The sequence below is a fragment of the Eptatretus burgeri genome, chromosome 11 (genome assembly GCF_056783735.1).
Source record: "Eptatretus burgeri isolate ZD-2024b chromosome 11, Ebu_testis_v1, whole genome shotgun sequence".
NCBI lineage: Eukaryota > Metazoa > Chordata > Myxini > Myxiniformes > Myxinidae > Eptatretus > Eptatretus burgeri.
This window is the reverse complement of record NC_140971.1, coordinates 13408742-13429278: the sequence shown is the minus strand read 5'-3', so window position 1 is coordinate 13429278 and position 20537 is coordinate 13408742. Positions and strand designations below refer to the sequence as shown.

The window sequence follows — 20537 nt, the reverse complement described above, 5'->3', positions numbered from 1 at the left end:
CGATGGAGGCGGTTTATTTATTTATAACCCAAACATGGCGGTTCTAATCGCTCTACCGCAAACGGGACGAGGAAGGTGGCACGAGTCGCTTTTCACCGAGTTGATGATGTTTATTTGTTTTTATTATTACCAGAAATAACAAGACTCGGCAAGAAGAGGGATCCGGGGCGATTCGACGGGATGGTGTGGGATCGGGCATGGGGAAAACACAGGCAATTCCAATGAATATACAGATCTCAAACCCTCTAAGGCGCCAAGTACACACACACGCACACGCACACACACAAAACGTAGCTACTTCTGGTGGTCAGGCTGGACCGTGGTGTGGACGCAACTGTCGCTGGATCAGCGTCGGACGAGCTGGCCTTGCTCTCGTCAGGGGCGGGGGGTTGGGGGGCAGGAGAAACCGTGGTGCTGTCGACCTCCTGGTCCTGGCCCAAGTCCGCTCACAGCCGCCAGGGAACCAGTTCTGGCGCCAAATTGCGAGTAGGAGAGGGAGGCAGGTCCGCCCGCCGTTCGACCCCGTAGTGCGAGCCAGCAGAACCCCAGAGCCAACCAAGGTGAGGCACGAGGCTCAGCAAGGCTCCAAGACACGATGAAGAACACGATCGAATCAGCACAATAACAAGGATGCTTCCCGCGCAACAGCCTCCACACCAAAAAAACACGATCGTTTTGTCCCGATCTTCTTCCTCTTTCCCCTCGACCCCGAACAGAACCCCTCCATCCTCCCGTCCTCGTCACCTCCAATCGAGCCGTCCATTGGCCCACCGCCGTCGCCCTCCGCCAATCGTGATCACGGGGCGGAGCCATCCGCTGCACCGTTCCGTGACGTCACGGCCAGTCCCCAGAGAACACCAAAAGGGGTTTACGCAGACACACCCACCCCATCCCCCGTGTCCCCATCTAATTACGTGACAATCATCATTTCCCCCTTGAAGAAATGAACATTCAATAGACAACTCATCACCACCGAACTGCCACCTACCACATCGAGATCCTGGCAAACTCGAACAGCATGGCACACCCAACCAAACATCCCAATTACCCTTTGAATGCATACCCCCCCCCCCAAACGCAACAATACCAACATACAAGCAAGCCGGTAGGCGACATGGGTGGTCGCTACATAATTGCATACTAGTCATACAGTTTTTGACGGATCGGGCTGAAAATTTTTGACAAAGAGGTTGATTATAGTGCACATAAAAGCCTGGAAGCCGATTTTTGATTTTCGAAATTTTTTTTTAATGATTTTTTTTTTAATTTCAAAGTCCCGTTGCTAGGCAACGGTGGTGCCCATAGCAACGGTGCTCAAAAGCATAGAACTAGATCCTGGTATGAACCTACCTGTCAAGTTTCATCGAAATCGTTTGACTCCTCTGGCCTCCAGAGCTGTCCATTACATACAAACATACAGAGAAGCTGGTAGGCGACATGGGTGGTCGCTACATAATTGCTTGCCATAATCAATTTGTCCTTGCAACACATCCAACGTGTCCACCAAGTTTCATTCAAATCCGTTCAGAGCTTTTTGAGATATCGTGCTTTATATAATTTTAGCCCTTTCTCTCAATGAAGGATCACTTAAAAAAATTCTAGCAGTTGGATCGGGATCCAGATCTTCACCAAAATCTAATCAGTTTGTTTGTCACACACCCAACCTGTCCACAAAATTTCATCCGGATCCGTCCACAGCTTTTTGAGATATCCTGTACACAAACAAACAAACAGACAGACAGAAAGGGGGCGAACACATAACCTCCTTCACCTTCGGTCGCAGAGGTAACAAGTATAAGCCCCCCACCCCAACCCCTTCCACTATTGGCTTAATAATGAGGGAGCTTGAAACTACAGTTGGTTTTGAGGATTGTGAGACGGTTCCGATATGTAAAACTAGGTGCAATATGTAGATTAATTGGAAGACAATATTAGGAGGCGACAATATGTATAAGTATGACAGGAAAGATAAAATGGGAGGATGCATAACAATCTGGGTAAAAGACAGTATTGTATCAAGAGAAAGGGATGACAGTCGAAGAGGAACTGAGGTGGAATTAGATTGTGTGTGGACAGAGACGAGGGACAATAAGCATAGTAAGGCAACCTGTGGATGGGGAATTTTAATTTTCCCAAAATCAATTGGCTCCAGGTTCAGGGAAAGTTCAGAGCAGATGAGGAATTTCAAGATTTTGTTTATTAAGTCTCCATTCGAATATTACTGATCTCTCCATTCAGTTTTCTGGGACAGATATGGTCTTTGTTTAATAACATAAATGTTCCTCTCACAGGATGTCTCCGATGCCTCTTTGTCTCGACTCATTGGCTATTATTTCTTCTTATGTTTTGACAAGCCCCCCCACTCGTCCGATTAATGATGTTACTGTCTATGTCAAGAACTCAATTCCTTACTGCCCATTGTCCAAATGAAACTATCCTGGCCCTCTGGAATACCTCTGGCTATATATCCCTCTCCACAACCTGTTTACAGACTGGAAGCTTGTCTTCGTAAAGATTACTGTCAGCGGCCAGGTAGAGCAATGGATGGAGTCAACAGAACGTTCATCAAACCATGCTAACCACCACAAGAAGCAAATAAAAGCTCTTCCTTGCTTCCTATGGTCGTTAGCATACTTCAATCAAAGTTCTGTCAATTCCATTCCATGCAGCATTCTCATTGGTCAGATTTAAACGGCTTTCATATGGTCGGTATACTTCCATCAGGACAATTCTTTTTAAGCATCTTCTGTACTGTATTCCCAAATAAAGTGTTATTAAGGATAGCTATCATGAAGTGAAAGGCGATAGGAAACACAAATCTTGACCATCGATCTGTCATACCATTCAAAATTGAGAGGGAAGAGAACCGCACAATTAATGGTACAGAAATAGAACAGATGTCACTCATTCTTCAAGTCAAACATTCTTGACGTGAGAAATGAGTCTGGAGAGTCATTAAGTCAGGAAAGCACTAGAACAGTAAATTGAGCTATATCTTTCATGGAATACTGCAGAAGAGCAGCTGGATGGAACACATGTCAGTGGAGTTGATGTCAGACAGGCATCACAGAACATCATGCAACAAATGGGAGCGATCACATCAACACGGAGAAATGGGATGTGTCGAGCAAGTCGTCTAGATAGAGATTTTTTTTCAAGTCTGTTGGCAGGGTCTGTGGAATGTATTATAATTCCATTTATGGGTTTGATAACAATGACCACAAAATAGGAGAGAACATGAGGATGCACTAGGAATGGCAAAGAATCCCACCTCAAACCAATTTTAAAAAACAAAGTGTAGCAGATGTTAAGACAAGACTCCTGGCTGTGATTAGGGCCAGGTGATGCTCTAAAAGATATTTAATAGATACCAACCAATGCTGTTATGCATTTCCAAGGCAATAGTGTGCCCCTTCGCTTTTGGTAAGACAGTACAGGACATTTTGCAAAACATTTTTGACTTGAAAACAAAGTGCATTCTCATTTTTAGCTCACTCAAATTCTTACCTGATTGGATACTTTTCTCCAGGGTCACGTCCCAGATGGAAGAGAATTGGGTGTTGTGTGTGATCTGTCTGGTTGTGTGTCGTCACCCCGTGCACTTCCTGTGCTGGACAGAAGTTGATTCCCTGCAAGTTTCCCACAAGAGAAAATAACTGTAAACAACATGAGTAATATGCACGCTATTGTAAATAATAGCTTGATGCTGCAGAAAGCAAGGCCTTCAACATCAGTGGAATCTATCGCGAGGAAGCTGACTGGGTCTATGGGCCTATCACTTTGCCATTGCCAACTGGTCGGTATCATCTGTCTTCTTCCACCTCCTTTCTGGTCTTGCACACTCTGCCCTCTTCGTGCTTTGTCCCCACCCCAGGTATCTGCAGAACACATGCGGTCCACCAGCAACCCCGTTCTAGTGAAACTGCCAAAATCCAGAACCACTTCTCAACTCCACTCAGTTGTTTCTCTTTTTTTCCCACCTGTGAAACCAACTTCGACACCCTCTTCATTCTCATTCTTCCCAACAGAGCATCAGAGAGGTTATTTAAGTATATGAGGAACAACACTGGGCAAAAGACACACATTTGGGGCACAAGCCTCTACCAAAAGAAGAGAACAAAGGAAACCATTGATAACAAGGCATTGCGTGCATGAGTGGAGGAACTCATAATGCCAGGTAAGAAGATGGCCTTGTATGGCATAGGCAGCCAGCTTGGGGTGCACAGCAGGATGCCAGACTATGTAAAATGCTCAAGTTATGTCCAGGGAGACAGTGCTGACCTCAGTTTTGAGATCTGGGGCCTCCAAGCTTTATTGAGAAAGAAGCAGCAGCATGTCCATCGTTGAATGGCCATAGTTGGACAAAATACAAACAATGTTTAGAGATCAGGCCACTTGAAAAGAGGAAATACTTGATGTTGACAGCGACGACAGATTCCCTGGCTTTACTTTAAATTGGAAGTAAGCTTAATAGGAGTACAAATATGTACTCATTGGAGCTTTTTTGGCACTCTTCCAATAAGATAATGAAAAGTTCCAATAACCTATCAACTTGCTAGTGCACCCCCAAAACCTAAGCCATGAGAAATATACCAACATTTCAACCATTTAAAAGACAACCTGTGTGTAAGAAACTTTACAAAAATTAATTACTGTGGAACCATGACATTCGCGGATTCAACAATTGCGGACCCCGCGTATTTGCGATTTATAAAATGTGACCTGCTTCAACATTTGAAGCCCCTATGCTTTGGCTATTGGCGGTATTTGCGGGCGCAGTTACGTCGTATCTTAAATAAAATTAGAAACAGTACCTGCTGTTGATGTTTTTTTTGATTTGTAAACATTTTTAATGAAACTGCAATCATGTGTATTTGTGTTCATAAAATTTTTAAATCCTCCCTTGTGAATTACGAAACACCAGGAACCTATCCCCCCTTTTCCCATTTAAACAATGCCCCAACATTCATGGATTTGACATTTTCCAGGAACATATTCCCCGTGAATGTCGGGGTCTTACAGTATAGACAACCATTCAAATAAAACAAAGAAATTCCAGAAAAAAAAAAACATTAAAACATCACTCAAGTCTAGGTTAGCAACTACAAGATACTGTACTTCATAAATAGGCAAAATGTATTTGCTCCATTCTTGAAACCAAATAAAAACCCTCTTGTGATCACAAAAATTAAATGAAAGACAATGGAATTGAAATCCTGCACAAGAGTAAAGATTAACTTTCCTATGAATGCTACTTTCATAGATTTTGATAAGGAAGGTAATGAAATGAGACAAGAGAAAAAGCATTTACAACACATGATATTGCAATAATTGACATTGAAGAAGGTTACAGTGAACGTTGTTATTCAGCTTCAAACCTGATTATATATATATATATATATATATATATATATATATATATATATATATATATATATATATATATATATATATATATATATATATATATATATATATATATATATATATATATATAGTAAAATAGACATTAAATATCAAAACCCCAGTTGTTTTAGTAATTTTGCTGTACGGAGTTAAAGAGCTGGCCTATATTTATGTACATCTAAAAGGGCTGCCAGTCTACCAGTCAGCCATCTTTGATCAGATTGCAAAATAATATGAGGTGCATATGTATGCCATCATTTACTGTGTTGTGCCAAGTTTGAATAAAATCGGACCATGTATGTCTAAGAAATGGTCGGGGACACGTTTAAGGAACAAAATGGCCACTGGTCGGCCATCTTGGATCTGATCTGGAAGAAAAACGACGTATATATGTAAGCCATTATTCTTTATGTGTGTGCCAAGTTTGAACAACATTGGTAAATGCATGTCTGAGAAATGGTTGAGGACATGTTCAACATTTTTAACTAAAATGGCTGCCAGTCGGCCATCTTCGATGTGATCTCGATTTTTAAAAAAAATGACATGTATAAGCAAGCTATCTTTCATTATCTGTGTGCCAAGTTTGAATAAGATCGGTATGTGCATGTCTGAGAAATGGTGGAGGACGTGTTCGATACCGGGTGTTTTTTTGTTTAATTAAAATGGCCTTCAGTCGGCCATCCTTGATTGCACCGTAAAACAAAATGATGTGCATATGTTTATCATCATATGTTGTCTTTGTACGAAGTACGGATAAAATTGGTTAATACATATCCAAGATATGGTTGTGGATGCACACACGCACGGAAAAATTGAGACTAAATCCATAAGCCCCCGTTTTGGACTAAGTCCAGCGGGGGCTAAAAATAGATAATCTCCAATAAAAGTGGTTGGACTTTAGAAAATATGAATTACAGTGAAAACTCTCAAATCTGAAATTCCAAAATCCAAACAAAATTCGAACTTCAAAAAAATTAATGAAAAAAATATATTTAATGCATTGTCTTGTTAATACCACCTTATCTGTTGGTGTGATGGCCACATTCAAGGAGTACACAATCGAGATCTGTATTTGTGCAGTTGCACATGCACAGGACTCAGTGATACAACCAACATTCAAAAATATTCGATGACACTGAGCAACCTGACGACTTTGAAGGTTTTAAACTTTCAAGTGAGAAGGTTGACGCAGCAGAATTGATACGTTATGCAAATGGTATGAAAACTGAAGTGGCCAAAGACTTACATGAAGATGACATCATGGAGTGGATAGATGAAGACATTATTGACAAGGTTATTAACCCCAATGAAGAAAATAATGATGACGGTGAAAGTCACAGTGAAGAAAAAAAAAAACAAACAGAAAATGACCATTGATCAGGGAATAAAACTTGGGAGAACAGTATATAAGCTTCCTGCAGGAAACAAATTTTATCTCTCAACAAGAAATAATGAATATTTACTTCCCCAAGAAAAACTAATGAAGGCCAAACTGAACTTCATGAAATAAATTACTCTTCAGGAAATGTTTAAGAAGGCATCAAAACATTGTAAATAAACTTTAAGTGGTAGTTAGTTCCTCCTCTTCACAAAGTCTATGTGTCCTCCCCTACCCCTCATCCATTACACTGGTCAACAACAAATTTGTTGTCTGCATTTTTTAAGCTGATTTAGGACGAATCTGATGCGCTGAATCCAAAACTCACATTAGTTTTGTTCAATCAGGTCAAGTTTTTGAGATATGGCCACATGTCGTTTTTTACATTTTTGTTCACATGTACGCATGTGTGGAGCATTTTAGAAGAAGTTGGTGGGGGTAAAATGTCATGTCAAATAATTGTTTTGATTGGAAATAATTATTTTAATGACAAGAAGTATTCAGGTACGATAGTTCTGGGTGATTATGTCGAAAAGGGATCAGTTTGAAGTCATAAAACCTCAAAATCTTCCAAAAATTGGTGAGGCAAAGCATAAAGTTCGTGGATCAAAACTAAAGTTAATGGGGCAGATTTTGTAATAATGTGATACAAAAAAGTTGTATTTCTTGAAATAACGAACTCTGAAGAATGTACAATACCTACATGCGCCAATTTATGACATGCGCTTCTGCTCAAGCTTGGAGTGCCACAGTACGAACCCAAAGATTGGAGACTGTTCATTGACAGCAGCAAGCGATCACTGAAATGTGTTCTGCTACACAACGGCAACCAGTTTGCCTCTGTACCCATCGCTCACTCGACTACACTGAAGGAGAAGTATGAAGCGGTGAAGTACGTGCTGGAGAAAATTGGTTATGATCAGCATAAGTGGTTTATTTGTGTTGACCTGAAGATGGTGAACTTTTTGTTGGGACAACAGTCTGGCTTCACCAAGTACCCATGTTTTCTGTGCATGTGGGATAGTAGGGACCGTGCTCAGCATTACACGAAGAAGGACTGGCCTGTGCGGGAGGAATTGGTGCCATGCAAAGAAAGGAACGTCATCAACGACCCTCTGGTGGACAGAGACAGAATACTCTTCCCACCGCTGCACATCAAGCTCGGCTTAATCAAGCAGTTCACCAAGGCTCTGGACAAAGATGGTGACTGCTTTACTTACTTGTGCCAGGCTTTTCCAGGATTGACCATGGAGAAGTTGAAAGCTGGCATCTTTGATGGTTCTCAGATCCGTCAGCTCATCAGAGATCCAGAGTTCAAAAACTCAATGAACGAAGTGGAACTGGAAGCGTGTAAGACATTTGTTTTGGTAGTGAAGAACTTTCTTGGCAACAATAAGGCCAGAAACTACGCAGAACTTGTCAACAACATGCTGACTGCTTTCAGAAACCTGGGCTGCAACATGAGCATCAAGATGCACTACCTATTTTCACATATGAACCGGTTTCCTGAGAACCTGGGTTCAATGAGTGACGAGCAGGGGGAGAGATTCCATCAGGACATGAAGGAGATGGAGACCAGGTATCAGGGTCGCTGGGATGCAGTCATGATGGCTGACTACTGTTGGAATCTGAAGAGAGACCTCCCTGCCGCTGAACATTCCAGGAGTTCGAAGAAACGGAAGTTCAAGCCCTGAAGTTTGAACAGTGGTGACGCAACATGCAATTTACTTGTACTTACCTTTATCAATGCCCACCATTCAGATGACAGTAATCGATGTTTCTATCATGTAATCAATAAATGTTGTTGGCAAAACATTTTTTTTTCTTAAAAACATGTTTGGGATGATGTGTTGACAAAAATCAGCTGATAATGCCACAAAAATGTAATTGATTTTGTCACAAGATCTGATTTTTTTCAAATCAACTTAGCACAAAAACCTGACCTGATGGAGAGAAACGGATGCCATTTCCTGATTCAGCAGTGCCAGAATACCCTAATTCACTTGTAGAAATCTAGACAACATTCAGAAAGTAAAAAATTGTTGACCAGTGTTATTTGTTTGTTCTGTTGCATCCTGATCCATTCAGTGTTGTCGCTCTTCCACAAGCCTTGACTTCGTATTAAAAAATAAGCATAATAAATTAAATAATGTTTCATATTCTAAGATCCGAAAAAATTCTGTTATCCGAATACTGTTTGGTCCCAAGGAATTTGTATTAGAGAATTTTCACGATACAGTATATGGATTTAGCTATAAATTAAATATAATCTGATTAAAGCATTGAACTTTGTTCCTCTATTTTCCCACCTGTGGAACCAACTTCCACACTCTCTTCAATCCCATTCTTCCCTCCAGAGCATCAGAGAGGTCGTTTAAGTATACGAGGAACAACACTGGACCGAAGACACACATTTGGGGCACACAAGCCTCCACTAGAAGAAGGGCACAAGGGAAACCATTGACAACAAGGCTTTGAGTGTATGAGTGGAAGAATTCAGAATTAAATTGCATTAATGTTCATTAATGTTCCAAAACGAATTTAAATAAAAAAGCTATAATAAACGTTTTTCTAGCAGTGGCAGCTTTTTGTCTCGGAGTGGCCCTGCCTCCTAAGCTAAGTCGGCCTTGAATTGGTTTACAAAAAATTTAAAACGATAAATTATTCTTATGATCAATGTTGGCACATTTACATCCAGCAACTGATAATTCTGAAAGAGTTGCAAATACAAATTGTATGAGAATTAACTTACTATGACAGGATTATTATACCTGGTTAGTCTAAAAGACATTCTTAAGTTTGAGAAACAAAATAACATTTCAGTTCATGGTTTAGCATTGAATGGAAACAATGGTATTTCCACGACATTATAGTTTTATTAAACACTAGTGGAGCGTGCTTGCAGACTGCCTGCAAATACTCAGGTACACCTTATGTGCATACATAATAAATATAAACTTTATATGTTTGATGATGTGCGCTGTGCTTGCATTCTGCAAGTAGCTACATAACTCAAGTAAATCAAGAATTAGAGATTAGAATGACCTCTTGATTTAAAAGTTTACAGCTATTATTAATGTAAGTACGGCAAAAGTTATAAAATAAGAAGCAGGTGAGGCACATAGGAGCGTTGCCACGAGCATTCAAGTGCAAACTCCATTGTCTTGGGTTACGTGACCCGCCTTGAGCAGAGTGAGAGCTGCACCGGTCGATTTTAATTTGCGGATATTTTCGTTTACGGAAATTTGCCGACAGTTTTGTGATTTTTCCTGATATTCTGGCTTTGAGTTGGATCAGTATGCGAAATTTCAGCTTTTTAGCGCACCTGGAAAGCACTAAAAATTGATATCAATGAGTGAGTCAGTGAGTGGTTAGAAAGAGCTTTATATAAAATTAAATGAAACACATGATTCACTTTACACTTCGCAAAAGTTTTCAGAAGGAGAAGGTAATCATTCCTGCCACATCTTTAATATATTATGTGTCAACCTCAGGATACCCGCAGCGAGTGTGTCGACCTCAGGGCACCGCACCACGATGAGTATTCAATTAAACTTAGATTCTAATGACAGCTTTAGATTTATGGTCCTTCATCCCTAAGCATTCTTTCAAAAGTACAGCATACCCTAAAGATACACAATGCCCTGTTAGCATTCATCTGACATGCAATAATATAATTAATCAAAGTGAGCAAAAAAACATCGCTTGGAAGGTTTGTGAAACAAGACATGCATCGACATTTTTGCACTTACAACACTCACCACAATTTATTTAATGGACCATTTATTTTAAGATTATTGTGGGGTAGGCTGGAGGAAGTTTTGGCCAAACTCTTTCATGAACCAGCTGGCCAGACCTGCTGTTTGACTGAGGATGGCAGGAATTGGAAGCTGTTCAAAATGCTGACAATAACTCACCCACTCTTTGCTAAAGAGAGCGTAGGATCTTTAGCGTCCAACAACTATTGCTAGCAGATGGCACACCCAACGTAATGTCCAACCAAGGGAAAGCTGCAATGCCACACATGTGAAGTACCAATCCGACTTTATAGTCAGTTTGGGAATCAAACCCAGACGAGATAGCTCAAAAACAAATGTGCTACCACTTCACAATTCAGGCAGACTTTTTCTGTGTCCATTTGAACTTCCAGTAAGTGCTATATTCATAAATGAGACACTAAATCTATAAAAGTGCAAACAAACCTGATGAAATTCCTGCCATGAGTTGGTCCAGGTCCAAAAATGAGCTTTGTAGTTGCCATATCGTAGGGCCATCAGCTCATTTCCTCGATAGTAAAACACAGGCCTGAAAAACAATGAAAAGGTTAAGAAGATCATAATGTACATTGTCAGTCAGTCAGTCAGTCAGTCAGTCAGTCAGTCTCTCTCTCTCTCTCTCTCTCTCTCTCTCTCTCTCTCTCTCTCTCTCTCTCTCTCTCTCTCTCTCTCTCTCTCTCTCTCTCTCTCTCTCTCTCGTGCAGCCTGCGGCTGCTGGTTGCATCATTGGTTGGGACGCGGCTATGCCGCTGATGCAGTGTCCCCCTTACAAGTACACTGGTGCTCATTTTGCCGACCTCGGAAGGATGACAGGCTGAGTCAACCTCCTGGTGTATTTCAATTCAGCGGCCAACGGGGCTTGAACTCAGGACCCTAGGATCCCAAGCCGCCACCCTAGCAACTAAGCCAACGCCAGGCTTACATTGACAGTATGTACAGTATGCAACAATGCTGTATTCTAAAGAGACTGAATTTTGCTGTCTTTTATGGGCTTAATGGCCTCTTCCTGCGTCAAAGTTCCTTGTGAGGGAATTCCTATTATTAGCTTATCTGCAATTGGAATTCCAAATCAGGTATTGTCACCGTACACCGTCTGTCCGTCCATCCATCTATCCGTCTCCTGTTTCAACTTTTCCGGCCAGACCACTGGGCCAATCTCGCTGAAATTTGGCAGCAACGTCCGGTCCTGACTGGTAATGGGGATTGCAAAACTTGTTCCAGTCACGTGACTTTAAGTAGGTCAAAATGGCCGACTTAGTAAATTTCTTCAAAAATCTTCTCGAAACCCACCAGTCAGAATGCTATCAAATTTGGGTTACAACATTAAGACAGGATCCTGATGTTAAATTACGGAGATCTTGCCGATCGCATGACTGGAAGTGTGTCAAAATGGCCGACATAGTAATTTTTTTGGAAAATCGTGCAAATTCCTTCAAAAATATTCTTCTCCAGACCCACCAGTCAGAATGCGACCAAATTTGGGTTATAACATTAGGCCAGGGCCCAAGTAATTAACAACAGGTCTCGTGGTCCTTTTTATTATTATACTCGTGAGGTGTGCTGACACATTGTAAGCAATAATGAACCATGCTTCCCATTGTCATTGTTCGCTCACCTGCAATTGTTTTTTTTCATTTCTTTATTGTACACCGCTACTTCCCAATTCCATATCCAGGCGATGCATGACGTCATCGCCGGGCACCGGAGGAAGGGCGTACTCAGTTTTTATTTCCATTTTCTTTCTTGTTTGTTACTTGACGAAATCTAGGATTTTGTCAAGTATGTTGGTCGGTTCAGTTTGTTTGTTTGTTTGTTTGTGTGTACGTCTCACTCTCCAGGTCGCATTTCGAGTCGGAATGTCATGGAACCAATGGACTTATTGGCCACCAGAATAGAACCCTATAACTTTTAGCATGTCAAGGTCAAAGGTCAAGGTCAGGAAAAATTCCTGAAAATCGCGAAAATCCGTATCTTTTAGCATGGGCCGATTTTCAAAAATTCATGTCTCCGCCAAATCTTAACGGATTCCTTTCAAATTTGAAACACGGACGTAGGAGGGAAGTATCTTTGACTGGATGAATTTCGTCAAGTCCTGGCCCTATGGGCCATTTCATTTGTTTGTTTGTTTGTTTGTTTGTCCAGGGGATATCTCAGCCATCTGAGCTAGGAAGCTGAAATTTGGGGACAAAAGTGAAGATGTGCTTCAACAAAAAAATTATTTCGTTTTTTTTGATAAATCAATTGATTGATTACTTAATTATTATCAATTTATTAATGACTTATTTATTTTATTTCTCAGCCTGGCAATATCTCATGCACATTTTGAGCTCGGAAGCTGATATTTGGACGTGACATTGACCAAGTGATTTGGCTATAAAAGGCATTTTTAATTTATTGATTAATCAATTAATTATTTAATTTTTCGATGAATTAATTTTCAAAAAGTCAGATTCCGATGAAACAGTAGTGGTTTAGGTATGCTATTAGCCAATTGATTACGAAATTAATTCTTTTACGATTATTATTTATTTATTTTCATTATGCAATTAATCAGTTAATTATTGTACACCGCTCCCTCCCAATCTCTACATGTGCTGCAAGGTGGCATCGCCGGGCGCCGAAGGCACCCTGGCGATGTTGTGCTGGAGGATTTGTAATTTATTTATTTGGCATGGGGGTGGTGTACTTTGAATGTACCATTACTTGTTTTCATTTTTTTTTTCATTTATTTACAGTATATTTTCATTTACGGACGCTTTCCGATGGTTCTGTGATTTTTCCTGGTGTATCAGCTTCAATGTCTGGCGGAACGCTAAATTACCGTGCTTCCCCATTGTCTGGGGTTGCTCACCTGAATGTATTTTTTTTCATTTATTTATTTTAATTTATTTATATTTTCATTTACGGATGCTTTCCTATGGTTCTGTGATTTTTTTCCCAGTGTATCGTTTTCGATCCATCGCACGCAAAATTTCAGCTTTCCACGTCACCCGGAAGGTACTGAACTTTAATACCAGTCAGTCAGTGAGTCACTGAGTCAGTGATCAGAATGATGTGTCGAAGTCGAAGACTTTTGCACAGCATTGTTTTTACATACAGACGCATACATTCATTCATGGCTCATTATCATCATCATCATCATCATCAGGTTGCAATCCCCAGTCACAGGAACACAGGGGTATCCAGAATCTGTTATGAAGATTCCTTCGGCAAAGGGTTTTCTTGGACAGGTTGGCATCCTGCTACAAAATGGTATTCTGAAACAAAGCTATGGGAATTGAACCTACTCCAGTAAAATGAAAGCATTAGAACTTTACCCACTCAAAGTAAGAATAGTCTAATCATTCTGAACAATCTCAAACTGAACACTCATGAGGATGAAACAACCATCAAGACAAACAAAAGCACATATGCACCTGTCCCATGTTCTTGTATGCAGCAAGGCTGGTGTAAGGTCGATGCCATCCAAAGGCGTTGAACTCGGTGGAGTCACACCAGCTAGTACAAGGCTCGTGGTAAACAGATCCATAACAGTAGCCAGCTGATGATTCACCTGGAAGCAAAAGTCACACATTATTTATGTGGATGCAAGGTTAATGAGCTCTACGAGACTTAAAACAGTTACACGGATGGTCTATGTCAACCCCGATATCAACTCAGCAAGACTTGTCTTTAAGAAAGGTTTATGATAAACCCAAGCTGTAACTTTTCTTGAACTGCAAAATTTCCTTCATGATAAAACCAAGGTGTTATAAAGTAAGATTTATGAAAGAATAAGCCACTGTGAATTTGTGGTGTACTGTATGTTTTCCTTTTGTGGACGCAAGCAGAGCACCGACCCTACGGGCGATCTTGTTCCAAGTGTGTGATCTTGTTCCAGGTGTCCAACCGATGTGTATAGAGCAGATATACATACATACATACATACACTTGCTCCATTATATATAGATTATCACCAGATATAAATAGCACAATTTACAAAATTCTACAACTTTTCACCACATTAATTCTACATGCATTAAGCAGTACTTTAGTTTTAGAAAAGAAAGCATTGTGTCATTAAATAAATAGGCTCTAACATGTGCATGCAAAATGTTCTCACAATGGGGATATTCATCGGCAACAAACAGCTGTAGTATTTGTCATTATATGGTTAAAAAGTGTGCTTGTTATATGCTGTTCTTTCAATAATCTGATATTACTTTTTGTTTCAGAGGATGCATGCTAAGTCATAGATGCATACTACGTCATACAATTATGGCTCTTAAGTGGAACGCATATGTTAATGCAGTAAAGTCCGACACTCACACTCTCAGTTACCCCTTCCATAAGGACCAGGTGGCCAATCCTCCAATTTATTTTTGTGATTAGCATTTGCAAGAGGTACAGTCTCTGAAGCTCCTGTCCCTCACAACCAGCTATATATAACCTGTCTTAATGACTTGAAAAGCTGGCTGCCACCTTGGAATTATCTGCAGAAAAAAGTTCTTCCTGCACCATCCTCAGCTTATTACAGTGAGTATATCCCAGTACATTTTAACAGTTCCATGAAATATGGCTCCCTGCAACTGGCTGGTACTGCTGCTTCTCATCTTGCCCCCCTTGAGGGCATGGAATCTAAGCCCCTCCATGTCATTGGCATCTCGCTACAAGAGAATGAGTTTCATGGTCTGCTTCTCATTCACTGCAGGCTGATTGTATCCTTGGAGTCTGTTATTGAATCTTCTCTAGTTTAGCTCTGGCTGCCCGATGGCCTCTCTGCCCAACATCTTCCCACCCAGGTCATTTGCATTCACTGAGAAACCCCTACCTTGCTGTGCTCCTTATGTCAAAGCTGAATGCTTACCTAAAATATATGTCTCCCTCCATTCTCTCATGTGGAACCATCTTCTTGAATCTGTCGCATTCTCTTCCCTCCGGGCCCTCAAGTCTTCTGCACACTGACACCTCACGGTCTTTCCCATTTCAACCAATGAGTTTTTCTATACCTGCTAAAACCTTGTCTACCTTTCACTTGCAACTTTGCTCTCTCAGTCTTCTGACCTCTGTTTTCTTCCGTCTATTCTCCAACATTGCTCCATCCGCTCTCTCAGTCCTCTGACACTCCGCAGCAACTCCAGGATGCACATATTCTTCCAGTAACCCTCTCCTATGTAAACTTCCAAAATCCAAGCTGACTGCACACCTCAACTCTTCCTCACTTCTCCCATCCATGGAACCACCTTACTGAGGCTCTTCTGTCTCACTCTGTCGTCTGGGGCTTCAAGTAGGGAGTGCATTGCCACCTCTTGTCCTCATCCTGACCCAATGACATTTATTACCCCTGCAATCCTTCCTAAACCAAGCATTTTACTTGCTGATTGATTCTCATTTCTTTTTCTCTCTGTCTCTCTGTCTCTCTGTCTCTCTGTCTCTCTGTCTCTCTGTCTCTCTGTCTCTGTCTCTTTCTTTCTCTTTCTCTTTCTCTCTCTCTTGTTTGTTTATCCCCTTGCCCGTTGTGCCCCTGATACCCACAGTAAATTTATCCTTTCTCTTACATGAGCTTCACTCTTGTAGAGAGAAAAACAACAACTTCACCTTGTACTGTTGTGATCTATGTGGCTGTGAAACTGCTTCCCCTTCACCCCACTTTGTGAATTCAGCCTTTGCCCTGTGTTATCCTGCTCTTGCATGAGCGTTGACGCCTACATTTAAAAAAAAACAACAGTTTGTGATTTATGATTAGTTCAGTGACACTATTTCACCATTAATTATACCTCTGCATATTTTCCTATTAAATATGGATCGTTTTAATATTTTAGTGAATTACTCATTTGTTAGAAATTAGCACTTCTTCATTGTCATAAAAATGGTGCATTACCAGTTTGAAATTGTTTTCAGCTGCCTGAATCTTGATACTGGAAAAGGGAAGTGTGGTTTTATGGTTCAGACCCCCACGAAGTGCGCGCGTGCATTTTATTGATTACAAGCATAAGTATCCCATCCCCAGTGATGGGGAAAAGTTTAAGCTACTCTATCAGTTTAAATAAATTTAATGGACTTCATGAAGGTTAATTGTATTGCATTCCTGGTTTCACTCAGAGCCAAATCTCTGAGCTACTTATACCGCAAACCACAAAATGGTGGTGCAATATCGGGTTGAGTCAGTTGGGATGATGCCTGTGTTCCAGGCAGAGCACAGAACTGCATGCAATGACTCGAGTACAGCATTTCCACCAGCCTTGAGAAGTTCAGCATGGATGACACAGATCCCTGGAGCTTCACCCCATTTCAACCAGTTCACCACAGCCTATGTTTCCACAAACGAAGGTGAATCACAGTTGATTGGAGGGTCAGTAGTAGGGACAGTAACACCCCTGACATCCAACTCGACAGCTGGTGCATCAGCCTGGTACAACCGCTCAAAGTAACCAGCCCATTGGGCCTTCATTTCGGACTCCTTTGTCAAGTGCCCACCACCCTCCGCTTCAACTGCAGTACACCGAGGGATGGGCTTGGAGGAACGCAATGCACAATTTTCCCTGTAAGCAGGACGAGAAACACTTTAATGCTTCACCCCCTCACAGATTCCTCGCACATAGGCCTCCTTGTCCACCTTAGCGCATGTACAGTTTTACGCCTCAGCTCCCTGAACAGCTCAGTTCTGCCATTCAGCCTGGCCCTGCGACTCTGGTCAATGGTATCCAGTGTCCCTTGAGAGACAAAATTCTTTTTCACCCTCCAGTGAGTTCCAAGACAGCCACCGGCAACATCAAGGACTGTGGTCTTGAAGGCACTCCACAACTCTTCAGGATTCCCCAAAGCACCCAGACCTCCCAAATCCCCACTCAGCCTATTTGCAAATTCCTCAGCTACCCTCTCATCCTTGAGCTTGCCAACATCCAGCCTAGGCTGGGATGGTCCCATTCTCCCGGATTTATGCTGCAACTTCAGAGTTGCTACAACAAGCCTGTGATCGGTATTGAGGAACTGAGCACTCCGATGGACCCTACAGTTCTGGATCATCCTCCAGCGACCATCAACAAGCACATGGTCAACCTCCTTTGCCACACCACCAGCGTTAGAATACAAAGTCTAACGATGAGCCTGTGGGTGCTGACACCATGAACCAGCCACCCTCAGTCCATGACTTCTTGCAAAGTCAAGGAACTTAGTGCTATTCTGGTTCACAGTTTCAGACCCATAGGGACCAATACACGTCTCATAACCATCCCTATCAGTTCCAGTTGATGCATTGAAATCCACCAAGACTAGAAGTGTATCTCGTCTGGGGCACTGATCAACCACAGACTCGAGCGTGGGGTAGAATGCATCCTTCACGGTGAGGTCACTCACCTCAGTCAGAGCATAAACAGAGACCAGGGAAATGACACCTAAGGAGTGACGAATCCTTCATCTCATAATATGCTTGTTGACCGGTGTTACCTCATTTATCATTGGAGTCAGCTTATTGGACACAGATACAGTAACGCCTTGGGCATGGTAACCATCAGAGCGACCAGACCAATGGTAAATATAACCACGCACGATGATCTCGCTACCATCAGGTCTCCGAACCTCAGAGAGTGCTGCAATACCGATGTCCAAACGCTTGAGCTCAGATGATAACAGAGACAGGTGATCATCTTCTCTTCGGGATGTAGGCACCCACCCAAAGGGACCGCCTCAGGTTAACCCAAGGAGACCACCGTCTGGTGGACGACACCTCAGCACCACCCCGACACACACTGCTGCAATCTCACCCGGGAAAGTTATCCCGTCATTTTTCTCCTATCACCAAAGAGTGGGGGCCCCAAAGACTTTGCCCCCATCACATCATCCAATGAGCTACCTTGCAGATGGCAGCTGCACAGGAGGTACTCCCACGGAGTGGTTTTTCAGATTTTTTTGCTTTTGGTATGTTTTGCAGAATGATGGGTTTTACAGCGGCCAGAGTGCAAATCCTGCCACCAACCTCCTCATAAAAAGTAACCCAACTGCAGGAGGTTGTCTGCAGACAGTTGGGCACTAGATATAGATGGCCGTTGGCTCACAAGAAGCTCCTCCGCCCTTTGACAGGTTTTGTTTTTAATTCTGCTGGTTGTCCATATTTATACACCCTCCTCACTAGAAAACCTGGTGGTGGAGACAGTTTAGTAGCCGACAACCCGGCCATGAAACAGGTTAGTACAGGTTTACATGATACCTGTAGCAAGCCACAGCTCTAATCTGGCCTGAACTGACAACATTGCCATAATAGATGGCAATGCCAATAAGTCAGGACAATGCCCTGCCCATGTTTTTGGTTTAAGCAATGTAAATTGCTGTTGATGAACTCAGAAACCCACATTGTTAATGATTTAATATATCAGGCATCTATGTGTGTGCCATCCCTCGGGTGGACGTTTAAGACTTGGTGTCCGGTCTGCCACCATTAGTTGATAAAGATCCCACGGTGTCCTTCATGAAGATTAGGTGAGCCATTGCCGGCACCCTGGCCAAATTCCAAGTTCCTGCTGTAACCTACAGGGTTACAGGGTTTCATCTCAGCCATGATGCTACCAGCAGCCAAAGGCTGCATACAAAATTAATTGATTTATTACTGTTTTCTGCCTTTTCATGTTCTATTTTGACCTGAGTTTCTTAAAAAGGCAGTCCATCGTTATTTTATCGGAATTGCTGCTCCCTCCATGTGCCTGCGGCCTTATCGACTTGCTTGATGATGTTTATCTGTTGGTTCTTTGTTTGTTTGTTCCCCTCCACCCCACTTTTTATTTGTCAAATTTTCATGAGCTTTAATAGCTGATAACCAATCTAAAAAAAGCACAAACATATAGTGTCGGCTAACAGCATCTATAATTATCTGCATCAGGCAAAAAGGTTGATTAACCCTTCCTCAGAACTAGAAATAGAAACTGGGAACCCAGAGGAAACCAGTGAAAGGAAACTGTTTTTACAGATATAACAAGTCTCAAAATAGCCCTGTGGGGGACTGACGGTTATTTCCCCAACAGGCAGGGTGAAAATGATGGATTAGGGAGAGGGGGCCATGGCCCCCATTCATGAAGTGGCACGGTCATGGGGAGCACAACTTAAGTTAACGGCATGGTTCTTATGTTTCATGAAGAGTTTGGTCTGCACCTGGCCATCGATTTCAAAGAAGGTTTCTAAATAAATTACCTGATTTTGAGGTGAAATCCCAATTTCCAGCCTATTATGGGGACGGATCCGGATGGGGAGCACAACCCCGTGAGACCTTACTGTTCTAATGTATCGTACCAAGTTTGTGAGGAAAATATGTTTTAGTGAATACCAGGGATTAGGGGAGGGAGGCTGTGGCCCCCTTTCCAGGGGAGATACGGCCATGGGGAGCACAACTTAAGGTTAGGGCATGGTCACGATGCCGCATGGCCAGTTTGGTCAGAATCTGTCTGGCGGTTTCTGAGAAGATTTTTGAATCCAAATATTTGGGGTAAATCCCCCCCTTCAATCTTCTTTATAGGGGCGCATCCAGATGGGGAGCACAACCCTATGCGACCTTGCTGTCCTGATGCATCACACCAAATTTGGTCCATATGGGTTAAGTAGTTTTTGAGGAGAACATGTCTTAGTTAAATGTCAACGCCCGTACATATGGATGGCCTGCCGGACACAATGACCCACTCTACGAGCATATTTCGGAGAAATAACCTAACAATAAACAGGGCTTTAACCAGTGAGTGAATAGCTTCTTGTTTTTAATAAAGTAACCCACTCTGCCAGGAGGGATGTGGCTTGGCCACCAAGCAATGGCCGGTTCTCTCATGCCTCCTTCAAATGTTGTCTCTTTTCCACAAAGAAAAGGCCCATTACTGCCTCCTGCCACATCAAACAACACACACACACAAACACACAAACATGAGAATGTGAACCTCAAACACTGAAAGTATTTCGTAGATAATGTGATGGACTGATCAGCAATACACTTTTCAAAAAAATTCACTTGGAATCAAAGTTCG

At 42.0% G+C, this 20537-nt stretch overlaps 1 protein-coding gene across 3 annotated transcripts in view; it reads right to left on the bottom strand.

Moving 5' to 3' along the window:
• The window catches only part of GALNS (galactosamine (N-acetyl)-6-sulfatase), a 69723-nt gene that overhangs the window by 8839 nt on the left and 40347 nt on the right, over positions 1-20537 (bottom strand). For all 3 annotated transcript variants that reach the window (XM_085845257.1, XM_085845258.1, XM_085845256.1), the window contains 4 exons: positions 20294-20397; positions 13977-14113; positions 10987-11089; positions 3508-3629 (listed from right to left, as the gene is read on the bottom strand). In XM_085845257.1, coding sequence (XP_085701383.1) covers positions 3508-3629; positions 10987-11089; positions 13977-14113; positions 20294-20397 — 466 coding nt within the window. The remainder of the gene's footprint in view (positions 1-3507; positions 3630-10986; positions 11090-13976; positions 14114-20293; positions 20398-20537) is intronic.